Source organism: Leptonotus elevatus, chromosome 16 (assembly GCF_054856555.1).
Source record: "Leptonotus elevatus isolate MCC_2025b chromosome 16, RoL_Lele_1.0, whole genome shotgun sequence".
NCBI lineage: Eukaryota > Metazoa > Chordata > Actinopteri > Syngnathiformes > Syngnathidae > Leptonotus > Leptonotus elevatus.
Genome location: NC_141254.1, coordinates 16,958,423 through 16,977,482, shown reverse-complemented (window position 1 = coordinate 16,977,482; position 19,060 = coordinate 16,958,423). Strand labels below are relative to the sequence as shown.

At 41.3% G+C, this 19,060-nt stretch overlaps 1 protein-coding gene across 1 annotated transcript in view; it reads left to right on the top strand.

Moving 5' to 3' along the window:
• ephb4a (eph receptor B4a) overlaps positions 1-19,060 on the top strand; it is a 40,475-nt gene that overhangs the window by 10,251 nt on the left and 11,164 nt on the right. The window contains exons 2-6 of the mRNA XM_086098156.1: positions 9,979-10,049; positions 11,659-11,940; positions 12,852-13,242; positions 14,971-15,123; positions 18,666-19,001. Of these exons, the coding sequence (XP_085954282.1) occupies positions 9,979-10,049; positions 11,659-11,940; positions 12,852-13,242; positions 14,971-15,123; positions 18,666-19,001 (1,233 nt within the window). The remainder of the gene's footprint in view (positions 1-9,978; positions 10,050-11,658; positions 11,941-12,851; positions 13,243-14,970; positions 15,124-18,665; positions 19,002-19,060) is intronic.

Sequence of the window (19,060 nt, the reverse complement as noted above, 5' to 3'; positions counted from 1 at the left end):
TGTGTTCTAAATGATGGGCATGTACACCGGAGGAGGCCAATTTACAAGTTTAGATTTTGTCCTTGTGTCATATTTGTAATTAAACAAGAAAGTCACAAGCGCTCTAATCTGTATTGCAACAGTTGTAGACCGTAGTTGACGTTCATTTTTCATTGCATACAATGGTCTCCTTGGGAATATTTTTGTCCAGAGAGCTGTGTGTGAATGTTGTTTATACAAAGGAGGAGATTGTTTGAGTCCAAGACGCACAAGCACAGTACAGCATTTGACACCGTGGGTCAGAACTCATTACTTGTGGGCGGTGATGTAAATGGCGCAGAACCAAGTTGATGGCTCATATCCTTCTTACCTTCTGTTAACCCCCCATTTCACGGCGGGGTCAGAACTTTTATAGCAACCTGATGGACGTAGCCATTTGAACTTGCGCCATATGCAATGTTTGGTTTCCTCCAGAATGACTATTAATTCAGCCGGAATTGAAGTGAACATTTGTTTTGAGCTCAAACACCCCGGACAAAATCTTTTATTGAATGCTTTCTGCTGTTATAACACCACTCAGAACTTTTTAATTTAGGACATGGCAAACAAAACACTGTTGCCTTGGCGGTGAGAACAAAGTCAGGGTTGAAAAAAGGGCCAGAAATGGAAACAATTTCAGGCTTGTATGGCAAAAAAAGGAACACTCAACCTTTTACCACTTAAAAAGCTGACCTGTGCAAAGTCTGACATGGCTATAATTTAGGAAAGACTCACCTCTGGCTTAAAAGAAAGGATCATTGGGCGGTTTCTGCTGCAAGCCTGCAACATTTTGCATACTGTGGACCCTTAAGGTCATCTACCCGGGACACTTTGGGGCCTAAACATGTATGGACCCAGTGGTAGACACTAGAATTCTGCATGGTTGTGTTTGATGCTGATTGGTGCAGACTAGACTCTTGCAACTCCAGTCCTGTGTCAGTTGGCTGTTTACATAAAACAATGTTAGAGAAGTGATAGGAAACCTTGACGTACTGCCAACAGTGTCATTCAGTAGCTCTTGCTAGGGCAAAGCCTAATTCTATGTGACAGAATAAAGGCCTATATGACAAAATAGGAGTCACAGAATCTAAATACAGGACGTAAGAATAGACAATTACAAGGGACATAGCAACCGGCAATTTCGTCATTGCAAGGGACAATGCAACTGCATAGCAACTGACCATCTCATCATCATGAGGTACATAGCAGCTGCATAGTAACTAACAACCTAATCATCAACAAGGGACACAGCAACTGACAATTTCATCACAACAAGGGGCATAGCATGTGCATAGTAACTGACCACCTCGCCATCACAATTGACATAGCAACTGCATAGTGACTGACTACATCACCATCAAAAGGGGCATACCATCGGCATAGTAACTGACAGTGTGATCAGTGCAGGAGGCATAGCTGCATAGTAACCGACAACCTAATCATCAACAAGGGACATAGCAATTGCATAGCAACTGACAATGTAATCATCAACCAGGGATATAGCAGCTGCATAGCAACTGACAGCTTAATCATCAACAAGGGACACAGCAACTGACAATTTCTTCACAGGGGGCATAGCAACTGTATAGTAACCGACCACCTCATCATCACAGGGGACATGGCAGCGGCATAGTAACTGACCACCTCATCATCACAAGGGGCATGCCAAATTCATATTAACTGACAACTTAATCATCACAATGGGCATAGCAACTGCATAGCAACTGAAAACTTCCTAGCAAGGTGACAACTTCATCACAACGTACGTATATTGCAACGGCATCATCATCATTACAGGAGAACAAAAACAGGACCATAACAGCACAATGACCTAATTACACAAAACAGTCACAGCCAAAACTTTATAATCCTGGCTTTTCATGTCCATGACAACAATTTGGAGCCTCAAGCTGCAGGTTTAGAGTTTCTTTGACACACAAATCCGACACCAGATCTGAAACAAAAAAAAGAAGAAGCCGCATTTGCATTTTATAAAGAACCCACAGTGAGCTGGCATCCCGAAATCAGACAACGAGATGTGTAACATCAACGCCACATCTCTGTCCAACAATGTCAGTAGTCACCTTTTTGTACAGGTGTCACCCCAGTTCTGTTAACTGCATTCAAAGGCATAATATTGGCAGAACAACATTTCAAGCCCTTTGTAATGAACAGTGACCCAGAAAACAGGATCTATCCTGGCTTGGACAGTTTGTATCAAGTATAAAAGGGCATTAATACATTTTGAGTGTTACCATTTCTGTCCAAGAGCTGAAAGTGTTTGCCCACATAAACAGAGGATTACAGTACGAAGTTCATTTGCAATTGGAATGGATGCTACTTTGTTTGCCAATCTTTTCAAAAATCCCTTCTCTGTATCTGGGTGTCGCAATATTCTCGACTCTCGGCGTGTAAACGTAACCCAAGTCTGCCAGAACAGTGACAGCTTGATATTAGCAAAGGGAGAAGATGATTTCTACACTGGAGTTTGTTTTGTTCCCAGAGGTTTTGTTCAAATATGAAATAGGACACAAGGAATTGTTTCTTTTGCCCCCCCCCCCAAAAAAAAAGTGTTGTCAACTCATCGGTTTATGCTACTATTGAAGCAGAAAGCCAGACACGGACAATTAGGGGGATTTTCCTGTCAATGTTCTTGCCACCTGGTGAGTTCCTGTGCTGCGAAACCGCCTATTAAAGTAATATGTTTGTCCACTCTGATGAATGTGTGGCTCTCTGCCAAAAATTTCACAGGCTAAATTTCCAAGAAGTGTACTTTAATCTCCTCTGGATCTGATTGACAGCAGTGCGGGATCCTCTCCGGTCCTGCCTATAGTTTCTGTCCGGTGTTGAGAAGACTCCCCAAAACTAGGTCACATCCTGTCCCGGGACGGAGATCAGCCCCTCGCTCTTATTGATATGCATCCCCGCAGACGGGAAAAGAGGGAGAGGCGTCAAATATTAACACCTTTCTTTCATCTCAAACTCGTTCCTCTCTCAAACCGTTTCGCAAGCTCGCACGTACTCAAACGAGCTGAGCGCATCCACGCGGGCCACAGGAGGCTTTTGTTATTCAGTGTCGAGCAGTTAAACAGTGTCTGGCTCACTTAATGTGAATGATTTGCACGTCGGCGAGCGAGCGAGCGCCCCCCCCCACCAGACCCCGGACACAGGAAGGGGACAGGAATTACAGGAAACTGAGGTTTAATCCGACTAGACACAACTCGACCATAAGACATACAAACACGGCCCCGCGTACACACTCAGGGTTGTGTCCAAACAGTTGCACTGACAAATGGAAAGCTGACACGAAATGAAAAATTCCTGATCTTTTGCACTCGCTGCTAACAATAATGTTTTGTTATACATCGCCACTACCGAGAGGAATGGAATTCCCGTCATACAAGTATGATAATCCCCTGCAATTATTGAAATTCTCATCTGACAAAACTGCCCGTTAATTAATCCCAGACGTTCATAGTCAAACTAATGTTAAAAAAGCAGAGCCATTCATTTAGCCCACTGTTATGTTAGCAAGCAGAAGGAATTAATCTAAAATGGGTTTAGGGTTGAGAGAAATGAACTGCTTTTTGGAAAAGATGCACATTTGCTTTTCTAACCAGACTTCTAAAAATACAGCAATGTGTGTTTGTCGTGAGAGTAAATGAGGTGGAAACAGCCAACCTGGCTCCGTCCAAAGATAATAAAGCTCCAATTAAACCAGCAGTCCAGATATTGTATTATTTAGAAAAATAGATTTTCTTAAACCAAAGCAGGCCAGCTGTCCTTTTCGTACGCCGTCTTTATGCTAAAATAATTGTTCAGCACCGTTGCAAATCAATCTCTTAATCTAACTTTGGGCCAATAAATCTCTTCCAAAAGCTTCATTTGTAATTTTGAAGCATGTGCCTAATTTGCTAAGGCACCAGTCATACCGTTGACAAAATCTAAAACATATGCAAGAGCCCCCATCCAGTTGGACAGTCATCCAAATGCTTAAATTTTTTTTTTATCTTAATTCGTTGGTTTAGTTCTTGCACAATTAGAAAAATATGTTTCTTAATCACTCTCATATTAAAGCTTTTTTTTTTTTTTTTTACTCTCTAACATTATTGTTGTAGCAGCCAATGTTTTCTTTTCATTGCGCCGCTAATACTAAAGAAACAAAAATTTGACATGAACCATAGGTGGCGCTAGATCGAAATGTTTTTTGCTTCACATGCTGGCTGACCTTTAACCGCTCTTGCTCATATTATGTTGCTCGAAAACCTTCAGCCCACTTCTCGGATTTCACTGTCATTTTGGGCTTATCCAAAGCCTTTTGTGTTGGAGAACATAAAGAAAGCAGTTAACTCATTTTAATTCCATAGTTTATTAACGACTAATTTTCTAACGATAGTCTTCAAAATGCACGTTGGGATCAAGTGACGTCCAGGGGTGCAATCACTCATAGAAGCAATTACTTTCCACCTCACAACAGTCAAAAAACAACAACATATGGAGCCCATTTATGAAAGAGCAAACAAGATATGCACAAATTACCTTTAATTATACTTTATGCATTTTTTTTTTTTAACATGAATTGGTCTTTAACACGTTCGTTAACTCCTTGCGTTCATGGCCACTTATTTTTGTATTGAAGGTGTGTGAGGATGCATGGCGCTTTATTTTATGCTTGGAATTAAATGGGGTCTAATTGTGGCGGAAGCGCGCCTGCAATTTTCCTCTTGGCTCCGCGAGCTGCAAGCCAAAGTGGCAAATAGCGACAGAAAGGCAGTAACGCAAAAATGATGAAAGCTCAGTGAATGATGTCAAAGCTCAAAAATGTCCTGAAATGTAATATGACATCGTTAATCTCAAGCCTGGAGACAGACTTAGACAAAATGAGGGTGGAGTATTGGTTTTACCCTCCCTTTTTTGTTTATAAAAAAAAAAAAAAAAAAAAAAAAAAAACAGGGTCAGGTTTTACATTTCAAAAGAGATCCATGCAACACCCTCTATTGTTTCCTCCCTTTCTTGCAGAAAACTTAACACCTTCTCATCCCTGTTTGTTGCACCGAAATGGTCGGATGATTTGTATTACGTAACCCACCTACTTGGGGACTATCATTTTCTTTACTTAGAAGCATGGGCAAGCCTATCTGGTTTCTTTCTTTTTAAATATATAATGTACAGCAGCACTATTATTGCTGACCACTCAAGCTTAGCGTACACCTCTCTCATCTGACTCCAATAAGGACAATTGTACTGTAATTACTGTACAAGTGTTTGTTTTTGCGGTTAAATATGGCCAGATGACGAGCCTTTATTGTTTCTACTGTTTTCTGGTGTTGTGAAGTAGGGGGGGGGGGGGGGGGTGGCAGGGGGAGGGGGCAATTTTCCGGCGGGTGGGTGGCCAACATCTCTGCTGCTGAAAGAATGTCGGGGAAACGCCGGCTTCCTCTAATGAGACTTAATTCTGAGTCGACTTCAGTGAGAAGGCAAGGCCATGCATGCACATAATAGAAACGCTCAGCATCTCATCGAAAACACTCGCGCTCACGCATCCTGTCTCATAAACTTTAATGATAGAGCTCCGATAAACAGTGATTACTATGCTTGAGCTGGTGGGGGTGGATGTTGGGTGCTGCCTTCTTTTTTTTGCTCAGTCCAATCAGCATATGAAAGTGTGGCAGGTGTGCACTTGAAAGACGACAGGCGGCGCTCGGATATGCTCGGATTGAACGATGTGACGATAGCATCCCAAAGTTTGTCGTCCGATTATCTTCGTTTGTAATTTTACGGCAGTGCAACACCATCGTGAAAGATATGATGACCTCGTATTTTTTTTATTTTTTTTATCTTATTGTCAAAAAATGTATTGTATCGATTTATGGGGGGGGGGGGGGCTTTAAATTAACCAAGTTTGGTGAAACAGACACATTCAATTTTGTGCAGATTATTTGTTTCCTTTGCTTTTGGGTGTTTGTCATCACCCTCACTAGCCAGAGAGGGCGCTGTAGCTGGGGGTAGGGGGGATGTCAAGGGAAGAAGAAGAAGAGCTTAGAAAGTAGCATGATAGGGATAAGTTTGTAAGAGATAAATAGAAAAAAAGGAAGATAAGCCTAGCTCCCGTTTTTTTTTTTGACATTGTGCACAATCAACTATATTTGTTTATTTTGTGTCTTCAATAAGTTTGTGTAAGTTAAGTCCAAGGTTTCTTTGTTTTACTTTAAACTAATTATTGTGTTTGTATGGGAATTTTCACAGTGGACGTATTGTTTGTCAGGGAAAAATAAATTCAACAGTCAAAGAAAAACACTCGATATGTAATGCGACTTTAATGTGATTCTGTTGTTCTTTTGGGTGGACAAGCGTTATAATCACAAATGCTACTAACAGCACTGTGGTCCTTTTGTTACTGTTCTTTATTACGCTATTACTGTTCAAAAAGTCCGCTTTGAGTCCGACCCGTCAAATGTTTGCATTTTCTGGCTCCGAAATTGCAGACATCACGTAAACAAACAACCTAAACGGCGCAGTTATTTTGATGGGTTTGTAGTTAAAACATCCTCACGTAAACATCCTACAGAAGCGGCTTTTGAAGTGAAAATCGATGTCAAGCATGTTGTTATTTTCCAAGGAGTGAAAATGTTGATAAAAATCAAGCATGCCACTCAGGAGAGAGCAGAATCAGGCCAAGCCAAACAAATCCTAATTTGGGTTGCCTTCAAATTGTACACATTCGGCGATACCCAACCCACCTACTGTATATGCTGCACAATATTTTATCATTCGGATTACCACGTCATTCAACGGGAAATGCAAACTGAAAACAACTCCTAAACCCACAACAAAATGTACGTTTTCGGTAATCTCGCAAACACAAAAAAACAAAAAATAAGATCAAGTGTTTTTTGTGGGATGCGCATTTGGATGCTGTCACCCAAATGAGAGGAAAAAAACCACACTGAGGTGCAATGTTGTAAGAGAGATTTAAGCAATTTGGTTTTTGTGACAGCGAGAGTCGGGTTGGGATTGCTATGAGCTGTGCATGTGCATGTGCATGTGCATGTGCGTGCGTGCGTGCGTGAGTGTTGCCTGAGAAATGTATTGAATTAGCTGGAGGCAAGATGTGAGCTGCTGCGGGTGTGAGCAGCAAAACAAGGACACCAGGAGTCAACTGACACCTGATATTATTTATTTTGTGTTCGCATGTTATCTTAAGAAGGAAAAGCAGCTGTACAGAGGATGTCAAATAATGTGCATTTTATTTGCTGTGTTTTTATAGAAAAAAAAAAAGGGGTGCCTCTCTGTGTTGCTCTTTGGGGTGTGGGAAGTGTCTCACTTTACGCGGGATCACAGAGATGAATAAGTGTAGGCGCTGCAGTTCTTAGTGTAATTAAATAAAATACAGCCAGTGGTGTTGAACGGCGGGGGGGGGGGGGCGCTGACTGGCTCACTGCTGCTAGTCGTCTTTCAACTGACGGGAGTCTGGGAAGGAATTTTACACTCTGCATACAGCCAAGGACCATTCCAGTCATATTCTGTTTCATACTTTTGACAAGTTTGAATATGAACAGCGGTTGTTGCTGTGGGTGAAGTTGTCGTCACCGACATAACCCGAGATCGTAGTTGATAAATAAGCTGTACACGTAAATAGCATATTCCTGATTTGGATTTTCGCCAGTGTTGAGAAAATGTGCGCGTGTGTGTCTATAATGTTGTGGTTACAAACCTAATCTATGACCGGCACAGCTAAATAACCAACTAGGGCCATTCAAAACGGAGCACTAAGTATCTTTGTAAAGGCATACAGCAAGGAGCTGTACTGGATCCCATGCGATTGTACAGGTGTGCCTAATGATGTGTCTGCTGAACTCCGTAAAAATCAGCCACCCCATGTAATGTGAGCATGTGCTGGACAACTGAGCAGCATGTTGAGGCGAGTCTGGAGTGGAAACAAGAAAATATCACTCTATAGACTTGTCGTGAATTTGAGTGATTATATTTAAGCTAGGCAAGCAGCAGCGTTAATTTTGACAAGAAATCTTCATTTAGTGTTTATTTATAGCCCTTTTGACTAAAATTAATTAAAGATTTAGTCATAATGTAGTCATCTCGTCGTATTTTAGTTGACTAAATTGACAATTTAGCTTTTATGCAGAAAGTAACTTTAGTTAAACACGCAAGACACATTTAACACATCATTGTCTTTATTCAACTTACATTTTAATGAAACATGCTGAACTGACAATAATCCGTCGTCTTAAAACTTAGTTTTCACCTAAAAAAAAGTGCATAATTGCCTGAAATTAATCTTACGGCTGCACAATGAATGTAAACATGTTATTAAATAATGTGCAGTGAACAGTTTCTGAGTGGTTCTTTTTTCATTTCTTCCTCTGATTGGATTTTGTGAATTTTTGTCACTGTGTTTTTTTTTTTTGTTTTTTTTTAGTCATTGACAAAATTGTCAGTCAATTTTAGTTATCGTCATCGTCTCAATGAATGACTTCTATTTTAGATTTTGTTTCATTTTTGTCTGGCCCAAAAAATTTGGGGCAAAAATTTGACGACAATTTTTTCGTTGACAAAATTAGCACTGGCAAGCATCTTAAAAAAAAACCTCAAACTCTTGGCTGTGCGACAACAATGGTGTCATAAATCCCGGCAATGGCGACAGAGGGCGGAAGTCTGGTTGCTAAGCCAAAAGTGATGCTTCAGATCACTGTTTGATCTTTGGATGTTGATTTTACAACTACAGTTGACATAGAACTCCTTTCCTGTGTAGATGTGAGCAGTTGAAAGATTGTTTTGTCACTTTCGGACATTTTTTTTTTCTAATCCACCTCACTGGCATTGAACCCTTTAAAAGGTTAAAAGTTTTAACTTGAAATGTAATTGACAAATGCAGGTAAATTGTAATGGGGAAAGGTAGTGAACAGCAATAGATTATGGGACATCAAATTTAATAACCACAATGATAAATGCAGCTTGAAAACTCAATTTGCTCCTATATCCATTTTCATACACTTGATGGCGGCACATGAAAGAGTTGCATTAAATCCTGTTTATTGGTCGAACGAAACTGCCGGACCTTGGAGATGAGATTTCTGCAGGGAACGCGGTGGCCTCTAAAACCTCATCCGAGCCACAATTCTTGTAGAAGAACGGCAAATCGAGCTGAGCGCCGGGGGTGGGGGGGGGGGTTAAATGTCCTCCCGTGAAAAGAAGTCATTTTAAACCAAATACTTCACATGCTGTTCAGGTTTTAGTGAGATCTTGAATCGCAGCACAACCTTATTGGTTGTTTGTCGGCTCGCCGTCGGCCCCGTGAAAGATAACGGTGGGGGAAAAAAATCAATTCAACTGTAAGTGCAGATCGTGACCGGAGGGGTTTAAATCCTGATATACAATATGAGTATCCATGTGTGCTTTTGAGTGTAAGTGTGGTCGTTAAGCCGCTTTAGCGTGCCGTGTCACAGGAAGCGGGCGAGACGTGGGAGAAGGAAAACAAAATATGAGGGGAAGAATGGGATTTTAGTGGCGGAAATCTTCCGGCCTGCAATAAAACTGGACAAACTCCTTCATGCTCAATTAATGTTGCGTCGTAATTAATAATACTACGCAAGACATAATTATTTGGTAGATCTCAAACATTTTCCTTCAATGGTCGCACACAGAAAACTGAAAGATGCGAGGGCCACGATGACATTCTTCGACTTTAAACGAGCCCAAAACAATCTATCAAGCAATCCTTTGGCTGTATCAGTTTGACTTTTTATATAAGTAAGAAATAAGTATGATGCACATTGCCACACAACTGCACTCCCACTAATAAATGTAATCCTAGCCCTTTAATGTGGTTGAAAATTAACCTTTTAGTGCATCACTAATATGAGGCAGCAGGTGTAACCAATGTTGTGGCTGGTATGTTTTCGCCGTGCGCATCTAATGCGTCCAATGAAATGTCTTCCACAGAAGTGCTGATGAATACTAAGATAGAGACGTCTGATTTGAGATGGACCATCTTCTCACGGGCCAGACCGGAGGTATGTAAGCAATGGCGTCGCCATCTTATCTGTATTTCTAACCCAGTCCTCACGATGATGGGAGAGATTTGGGGCCCATCTCGTTTGTTCTATTGGCTATGAAAGAGCTCCTTATATGGCAGGTAACCTAGGAGAGAGCGAATGTGCGATTTGAGAGTATATTGGAAGCAGATGCTTTGATGCGTCCCATCAACCGTGGAGTGGAATCCACTGGCAACCCACAATTTGGGATTCCAGCAGCCCCAAAAAGAGGCAGATTTGTAATTTGATCAACCAATGAGTGGTTGCTGGGTTATTTTTGCCGGCAGCGACCGTATTTTCTCCTCTATTCATGTCTTAGATGGGAAAATGTTCTAAAGACATCTTTAAACAGTCTTCTAAACAGGAAAAAAAAAAAAAAAAAACATGTTGCTTTGATAAGTTGTGTAAAATGTTCTCAGCTGTGGCCCCTTGATCAACAGTTCGGCATATTAACTGGTGAAAGTATACACTGATAAAACATTTTGTTAGCCTCTCTACCGCCCTCTTGCATCGAATGACTCCTTTGAGATGATGAAATGTGTTGTGGCATATTTTAAGATTCATATAAACGTCTGCATGATTTGACAGGAGTGAAGTCAAGAACGCACTGCGAAATGTGTCACATGTCCTTGACACAAGCAGCGTTTGTTTACGAGAATATGAGCCGCCGCAGTCCACATTGTTTCATTTCGGATTAACAGGGAAAATCTCTCTGAAAAAAAGGCTCTGAACCTGCGTCAGTGCTCGCTCGCAGCCTCATTCAACACATCATCTGCACGCTGATTTTTGGGTTTACATATTTACATAAGTGACATTCTTCAGCACGTCTGCCAGATTCAGCAAATGATTATGTTCACGTCAAAAGGGGGTTTCCTGCACTTCAAAACAAAAATATTTGTAATAATTAAAAATAATAATAATAAAAATAATAATTGATTAGTATTATTATTATTGTATATTATTAAACATAAATTATATTTCAAACAAATTAAATAAGTAATTAAATCATATTTAAGAAAAACTTATTATATACATATTAATAATAGTAATAATAATATATTATAGGTTATTAAACACAAATGATAAAAAACTCAATTATAAAAACGTTATTAATAAATAAATAATATTTAAAAAAAACAAATTATATAATATTATTGTATTATTATAATATATACAGTATCATAATAATAATAATGGTATTTATCTTGAAATTTCTTCCATAATTTATGTACTACTGTGTCTTATTCTAAAAAAAAAAAAAGACAGTCTAGCTTGCTGCAATGTGCTCTGCTTGACAAGTGGGACTTAAAAATCCCACAAGCTGCACTGCAGCTCAATGTGTGGAATGATTTAAAAAGCCAGAATCCAAGTTGTGATCGAGTTGAATTCTCAGTACAAGCCTCGGAGAGGGACCAATAAAGAATAGAACATTATTTGTGGGAGAGACTTTTAATGCGGTGGCCTCTAAAAGTCTCCATTTTTTACTGGACAATTAAAGGCAGCCGGTCTAATAGAAATGTTCTACTGTTTGGCTTTCTGGGTCTGATTCCTTTTCAAGTGGCGTTCTCAAACTTGTCTTTGCTCTCAGTGGGAGGAATTGAGCGGTTTAGACGAGGAGAACAACAGTGTGAGGATCTACCAGATCTGTCAGACTGACAGCTCATTCAGCCACTGGCTGCGCAGCGGTTTCATCCAGCGGCGAGGAGCCTCGCAAGTTTACGTGGAGCTGCGCTTCACCATGATGGAGTGCTCCTCCGGGAACGGCCACCACCGCAGCTGCAAGGAGACCTTTAACCTCTACTACTACCAGGCCGACTCCAACGAGGCCACGGACACGTACCCGCCGTGGATGGAGAATCCGTACACGAAGGTAAAGGCAGTGCTGTCCTCGAAAAAACGGGTGTGGAAGCAGAACCATAACGATATTGTCGGGAGGTTCGATACCACTTTTCTGTCAGACCGATCCCAGTGGGAGTACTTTATATATTTATTTCACTATTGTAGACATGCTAATGAACCTGAATTGTAAAACAAAGATGTCTATTGACTAAGATAAAAAAATAAAATAAAATTATATATTTTGCTAAATATTAAATTGTTCAATAAACATATGCTTTAAAAAAAATCAACAAAGTTAAGTCTTGGAGTTTGTATTTAAATTTTTTATTGCAAAATTTTCCCTATTAATGAAAATTAATATCGGCTCCAAATATTGGTTATCGGCCTCATTGGTAAAAATAAAAAACAAAAACAAACAAAAAAATGGGAAAATGCTACACTGTGTATATATAGTCCACTCTTTAAAATGATCTGTAATTGGGTTTTGGGGAAATTTTTATGTATCAAAAGTTCACTTTGTTTAAATATTCAAACTTAAAATAATGATGTCATTTTTCCTCAAATTTTCCCCAGGCATTTATAAAGTATTCAATTTTTATGCTGCTCTTGAACGTGCTGAGGGACTTTTCAAATTTACAATGACTCTGAATTGTTTTGTCTTTCAGTTATAAAATGCTCACTGTCACGAACAGCCACAACACACCAGAGCATGCTTCACGTCTCTGCATATAAAATGTTTATAGTAGAGGGAAACAATGTTGCCGGCAAGGTAGTAAATCAATGTAAACCCCTAATAGCGTGTTTGGAAAAGTTTCAATAATGTAAAGCATATGTGACGTGTTGTTAATGTTTTCAAAGCTGTTGAATGCTGCAAAAGCTTGTTGATCCCGTGTGTTGGAATCTGGCCATAATAAGACGCAAGCATCTTTTTTCCCGTCCAAGGTGGATACAGTGGCAGCAGACTTTCTCCTCAGGAAGGGCGGCGAGCGGAAATTCAACGTGAAGACCATCAGACTCGGTCCTTTATCCAAGAGAGGCTTCTACTTGGCCTTCCAGGCTCAGGGCTCCTGCATGGCCTTGCTCTCTGTCAGAGTTTTCTTCAAGAAGTGCCCCCCCCTCGTCAGCGCTCTGTCCTCCTTCCCCGAGACCGTTCCTCGCACTCTGGTGCAGGAGGCGCAGGGTGTGTGCGTGGAGCACGCAGCGCAGCAGGGCCCCCGGGCGCGGTCTCCCAAGCTTTTCTGCGGCGAGGACGGCCAGTGGGTGGGCCAGCCGACCACCTCCTGCGCCTGCGCGCCTGGGTACGAGGCCGCCGAGGGACACACCAGATGTACAGGTAGGAATGAGATGAGGTTCGCTTGCATACTGTGAGTAAGTGCAGGCGACGCCCACTCTGTGACCAAACGGGAAAACAATGGTTGAGCTGTGGGTGGGGTGCGCTGAGGGTGGATGCTTTGCAAGAGGACGTGGGAGACCAGTGCATATAATGAGGAGGGGAAGCGGTGACAGAGAGAGGACGGGGGGGAGAGGTCAGGTAGAGCGCCACTTATCTCTGAGGGGAAGAGAAGGGTCAAAGGCTTACTGCTGGGACAACTTATGGTTGAGTGCGATAGATGGGAGGCGGGTGGGGGGGGGGGGCTCCACATGACGACTATATCACTTTGAACAAATCAAATCAAAGGCGCCAAAAAGATGGCACAAGAAGTGGTCGGACTTCTGACTAATGAGTCCAATTAATAAATCTTGAGCAGGAGCACCCCATGGCACCTCCTTCAGCACCCTACAAATCAGCATGTTGTATAAAAAAACCCATATGTTTTTACATATTTCTTTGTATTATTGGAGGATTTATTTTAATCTCTGTCATGGTGAACAATTTGAGTTGATTTTTTTTATCTACTTCTACGTGGCGACTTGTTTGTGCGATCACAATTGAGACAGTAGCTAGCAGCAAAATTAGCATCATAGGAATTAAGAGGCAGTAGTAGTGTTAAATAAACATTGCAGTCTTGCCTGTTTCTTTCGTATTTGTTTTTTTTGTTTTTAGAACAAGCACATATTTGTCAAGTACACATTTTTCATTTTATTTTTGTAGGTAAACGGGGATCTGTAGTTCCAAATGTTGAAATGATGGAGAAAAATTTATATCAGTTTTGTATTCCACCCCCCAAAAATTTGTTTAAAATAGCTATCCGACCTAACACAACAACTGTGTTTCCCAGTGATTTGTTACAACTCCAAAAAAAAAACAATTCTGACTTGCATGTTAGAAAGTAGCACTTTGCATTCCCAGCTTTCTGTCTTTACCAAGAGCTGTGAGAGAGAGAGGGGGAAAAAAACAGCCACCAGACCATTAAAGGAAATTGCCTATATAAGAAGATTGAACAGTGTAATTAGCTTTATTGGCTGACCGCTTTGGAAAATGAAACCGAGTCAACTCTAATCCCATTATCTTGCATATAGACAATACATATATTTATTTACTTGGCCAAACACCAAAATGTACAACGCATGCATGCTTGTCAAGTTGATTCAGTTTGATGGATGTGCTCGATTATTTGGCCGGTAACGTTGAAACAAAGCGTTTGCTGACCATTAAGTTGACTAGTTTATTTTTCCTGAGGGACCGGATAGGTGCTTTTTCTTTTCTTTTTCTTTTTTGCACTCAAGACAACGCTGATTTGTAGCTCTTGGTGAACTCAAGTTCATCTTTGAAACAAACAATGCTACGAAGGAACTTCCTGTAGCCAAGTGATCTAAGCAACATGCTGAAGCCTTGACTTGAAATTGCTCCACTCAAAGACAAATCCTCTGTTTTTTTTGTCCAGGAACAGGAAATCTGCTTGTTTTTCCCTTATCTCTCTAAGGACTATCATGTTTTCGGTTCGAACCCCCATATAAATGACTCGGCTATCTGATTTATTACTTAGCTCTCATTACATTCTTCCCTCAGCCCATCTGCAGCCATCTGGCACCTGAGCACACTTAACATGCATGCAGGAGCGCCACAGGTCATATCCAATGTAAGAGCTCATAATGCTTTTCCTTCATTTGTCCTCTGCAGCTTGTCCCGTGGGTCACTTCAAGTCCGGCGCGGAGGGACAGTGCACAGTCTGTCCGGGAGCGAGCCACGCCTCCGTCAGGGGGGAATCTGCATGTGCGTGTCGCCCCGGATACTTCCGAGCACAATTCGACACCCCTGACGCTCCATGCACCAGTGAGTAAACACAAAAAAATGGCTTTTACGTATGCTTGTAAATATGAAGGTGCGAAGCTACACGCTCACGACGACTCTTGCCGGCTTCTGGTGCTAATTTCGCCCCTTTTTCTTTAATCTGCTCAGTTTCTTTTGTGCCGCAGCTGGCCATTGAGATGTATGTCATTAGTGACAGATTGTTGTGGGGGTTGGGCTTCCACTCAAAAAGTCAAGTAGCCATTGATGGTCTTAAGTGACACCTCCACGCCGATTCTGCAATTCAAACTCGTGTCGGAGGTGCGAAAGGGATTGGCTGGACGGTTAGCTGCACTTTGTCGGATTAGCAATCAAGAGGATGTGAAACATTTATCACTTGTCACAGTTGGGATTTAACTTCATTTCGCGCATGCATGTTTACTATGGATGGATGTGAGGAGGAGTAAAATGGGTGAAAAGTCACACAAGCACGGGGATCTGCAAAGAGAGATTCAAACCTGCGACCTCTCGACGATGAGGCTGACATGCTAACCCTGCCATACCCTTGATTATAAATCGCCTGAAAAAAATAGTCATAACCTTGTTTGGTCCTGCAGTTCATTATGTGTGTGCAAATTGATTCATTAAAGCACATATAATGTGATTTATCAAATCTGAGAACAATTGCAATGTCTGGATTTTGCAATTTTAAAATGTATCCTGAAAGGCAGGGCCAAACGGCACCGCTGTACGTACGATGACGAGGAGACGCAAGCATGATGAGAGCAGATCTTTTTCTGCTCACAAAAAAATTGGACCCCAAAAAAAAAAACGCTTTTGAAATGCCCAAAACAAAAATGATTGCCAAATGTCATCTATTCAGTGACACCATTTTTTTTGCCTCTGATTGATCTAAGGCAATGGTGGGCAACTGGCAGCCACACCCTGAGTAGCCCCTTGATTATTATTATATATAAATATAACTATATATATATATATATATAAATATAACTATATATATATATAAAAAAAAAAATTTAAGGTTTAAAAAAAATCTTTAAAAAACAACAACAAAAATATTATTATTTTGGGGGGGTGGGGGGGGGAGTCTTATTCTGCCCTATACTACAATATGAGTAAGCCTAATATTTTGTTGTTGTTTTTTTGAAGATTTGTAATAATATCAACATTTTGAGTGAGTTGATTTTTGTCAACTATGCACTAAATAAGTTCTTGCACTTATTGTTGGTTTACTGTTCAGCAGTTTTATGCCATCCTTGAATGGTAGTACTACTTATGCAAGAAGATAGTCCTTTACACTGGAAAGTAAAATGACAGTATGTGGTTATTTTGTTACTTAAATACTAATAATCGGTATCGGCCAAAAAAACCATGTCAGTCTATCTCTATATTTCCTTGCGCCTGGGTCGTTTCAGTGTACTGTGCCAATTGTCTGGTGCTGGCCTCTCTCAAAACAGTTTTTTTGCTCTATGTGCCGTGCCGAGTCTTAAATGCAAAAACAAAACATTGCTTTTACGTAGTTGCCGGCTTCACAAAAATGATCACAGCAATTTTCTGTAGCTCAGTAATATGTTTGTTTGTCTTCCACTAACACTTCCAATTGCACCACTTCAAGCTTCATTTTGTGTTTAAACTTTACACGTTGAAAACATTGCTTAGCACAAAACTCAATTTTAACTCCCACTGTTTGGGATCCGAGTAAATCTAACTTTGTTGTTGTAGTAGTAGTAGTTCAAATTTTGTTTTTCGAGCTGCCTCTTTTCCTCAACTTGCTTTTTCACTTGGGATGAAATCTTTTCACCAGACATACGCAGGCTTGATTATGGCGATGACGTGTAATGTGATTGTTAAGTGGGAAAAATGAATCTCCTCTAAACGACCTACCCCCCGGGTGACGAGTGCAGAATTCATACATCACCCTCTAGTCTGTGATGTTGGCCCACTTGGGCTTCCAGTAAGAAAACTATTTGCACGCAAGACAGCTGGAGGCTCTGTGACAAAGCTGCGTCTCCTTGGCAGCGGCAGAAGCTCTCCGTCTCAACCGGCGGAGTGCTCCTGCTTGGCTCCAGGCGACAGCTATCTTTCGCACCATTTTCCGCACGACGATCATTATCGTCCACGTTTCGGTGCGGCCTAATTGCACCAGTTGAATTCTGCCACAAATACGCTCCCCGCTGTGACGTAAAGGCTCCGGAGGATTCATTGTTCTGCTTCCCGGCTACATGTAAAGACTGAATAAGATGTCTTTTGCCTACATGAAAAGCAAATACCGTGTAGGTCACGGAAAGGTGAAACAGCGTAAAAATAGAACTGCATGGGTTATAATTGGATTTGATGGAAACATTCGGTATGCCTTGATTGCATCAGGTTTAAAAACATGCACAGAAATTAAAGTTATGATTGCATTTTTACTAATTAGAAATGTCAATACACAACTCTTCAGTAGTCACCGATGCCAACACCAAGTTCTGATACCACTACTTTTGATACCTAAAATGTCTTCCAAAAAATAGCGACATCATTTTTAAGAAAGACCTACACTGTTTACATACCAATATAAAATTTTTCCTTAAAATTGTTTGAAATGAATGGTAATTTTCTAGTTTTCTCATTTGTAGTTCCTGATCAGAAAATGGTCACAACAGTACCGATATATTGCAAAAAGGTTGGATATCTTTTTCAACCCACCCACAAAATTCTTAAAAATATATTCCACGCCACCCCGCTAGTCTAAATACGGTATTCTGGTTAATATGGGGTCGATGCCACGGACTTTCGACTTCTGGGTTTCAAACATCGGCGTTGTTTCCGGTTCCAACACTCGCACCTCCAACCGCGCGCTCCCCCGCCCATCTCAACTTTCTGAAATGCTTCGGACAACTGAGACAGACGCACTTGCACTCGTCGGCGGGAACGCGAAACCGAGGGCGGCCCACACGTTGCAATCAGGACACGGAAACAATGCTGATGTGTGAAAACCAGGAAGTCGGAAGCCCCGCCTCCTCCGTGGCATAGACCCCATTGCGTTAGTGGAATATGAGGTACGCAGCAAAATCCAGCAGTTTTGATCAATAACAGAATGCGGCCATTTTGCCACCTGCCGTCGAGTGAAAATGACATCACACTTGCTCAGGTCTCGGGTAACAACCAATCACAGCGCAGCTTAAAACATGTGGATATTTTTGATTTAGACGAGTGAGCTCACATTTAACATATTATTATTGTCAAGAAATGTTTAAGTTTGACTTCTTTAAAGAAAACCCCGATGGCTAAAAAAAAAAAAATTACATAAAATGCTTGTTCGATTATTATTTCCATAAATTACACCCCCCTTCGCTATTACAAAAACTAATTTGGTTTGTTTGTTGAATAATAATGTGCTCTAATGTGTCTTTTAATGTGAAACACCTTAGTATATAGTTGAATATGTAATTTCGCACAGACGTAGTGCGCTAAAGGAGCATAAAAATGAATCTTGAAAGTGCTTAGAATATGCATTAATTCCAACTTGGACAATAACATGAAATGTTATAGCAGTTTGTTTATTGTTAAATCTTTGCCCACAGGACCTCCCTCAGCGCCACGCAGCATCGCTTCGCAGATTAACGGCACGTCACTACGATTGGAGTGGAACGAGCCTCTGGACAATGGCGGCAGGGCGGACCTGAGCTACAGTATCAGGTGCCTCATGTGCAGAACGCCGAGGGGCTCGTGCGTGTCCTGCGGCGACAGCGTCAGCTACCGGCCGGCTCAGCACGGTCTGACGAGTCGCAGGGTGGAGGTGTGGGGCCTGCTGCCTCACACCACCTACACCTTCGCCATCCAGGCTCTCAACGGGGTGTCTCAGCTCAGCGGCAAGGATCCCCTCAGCGAGGGTGTCAATATCACCACCAGCTACGATGGTAAGCAGCAGCCGGGAAAATGCGTGAGGTCATTTGGGCGGTTTTTAATTCTCTTCTGC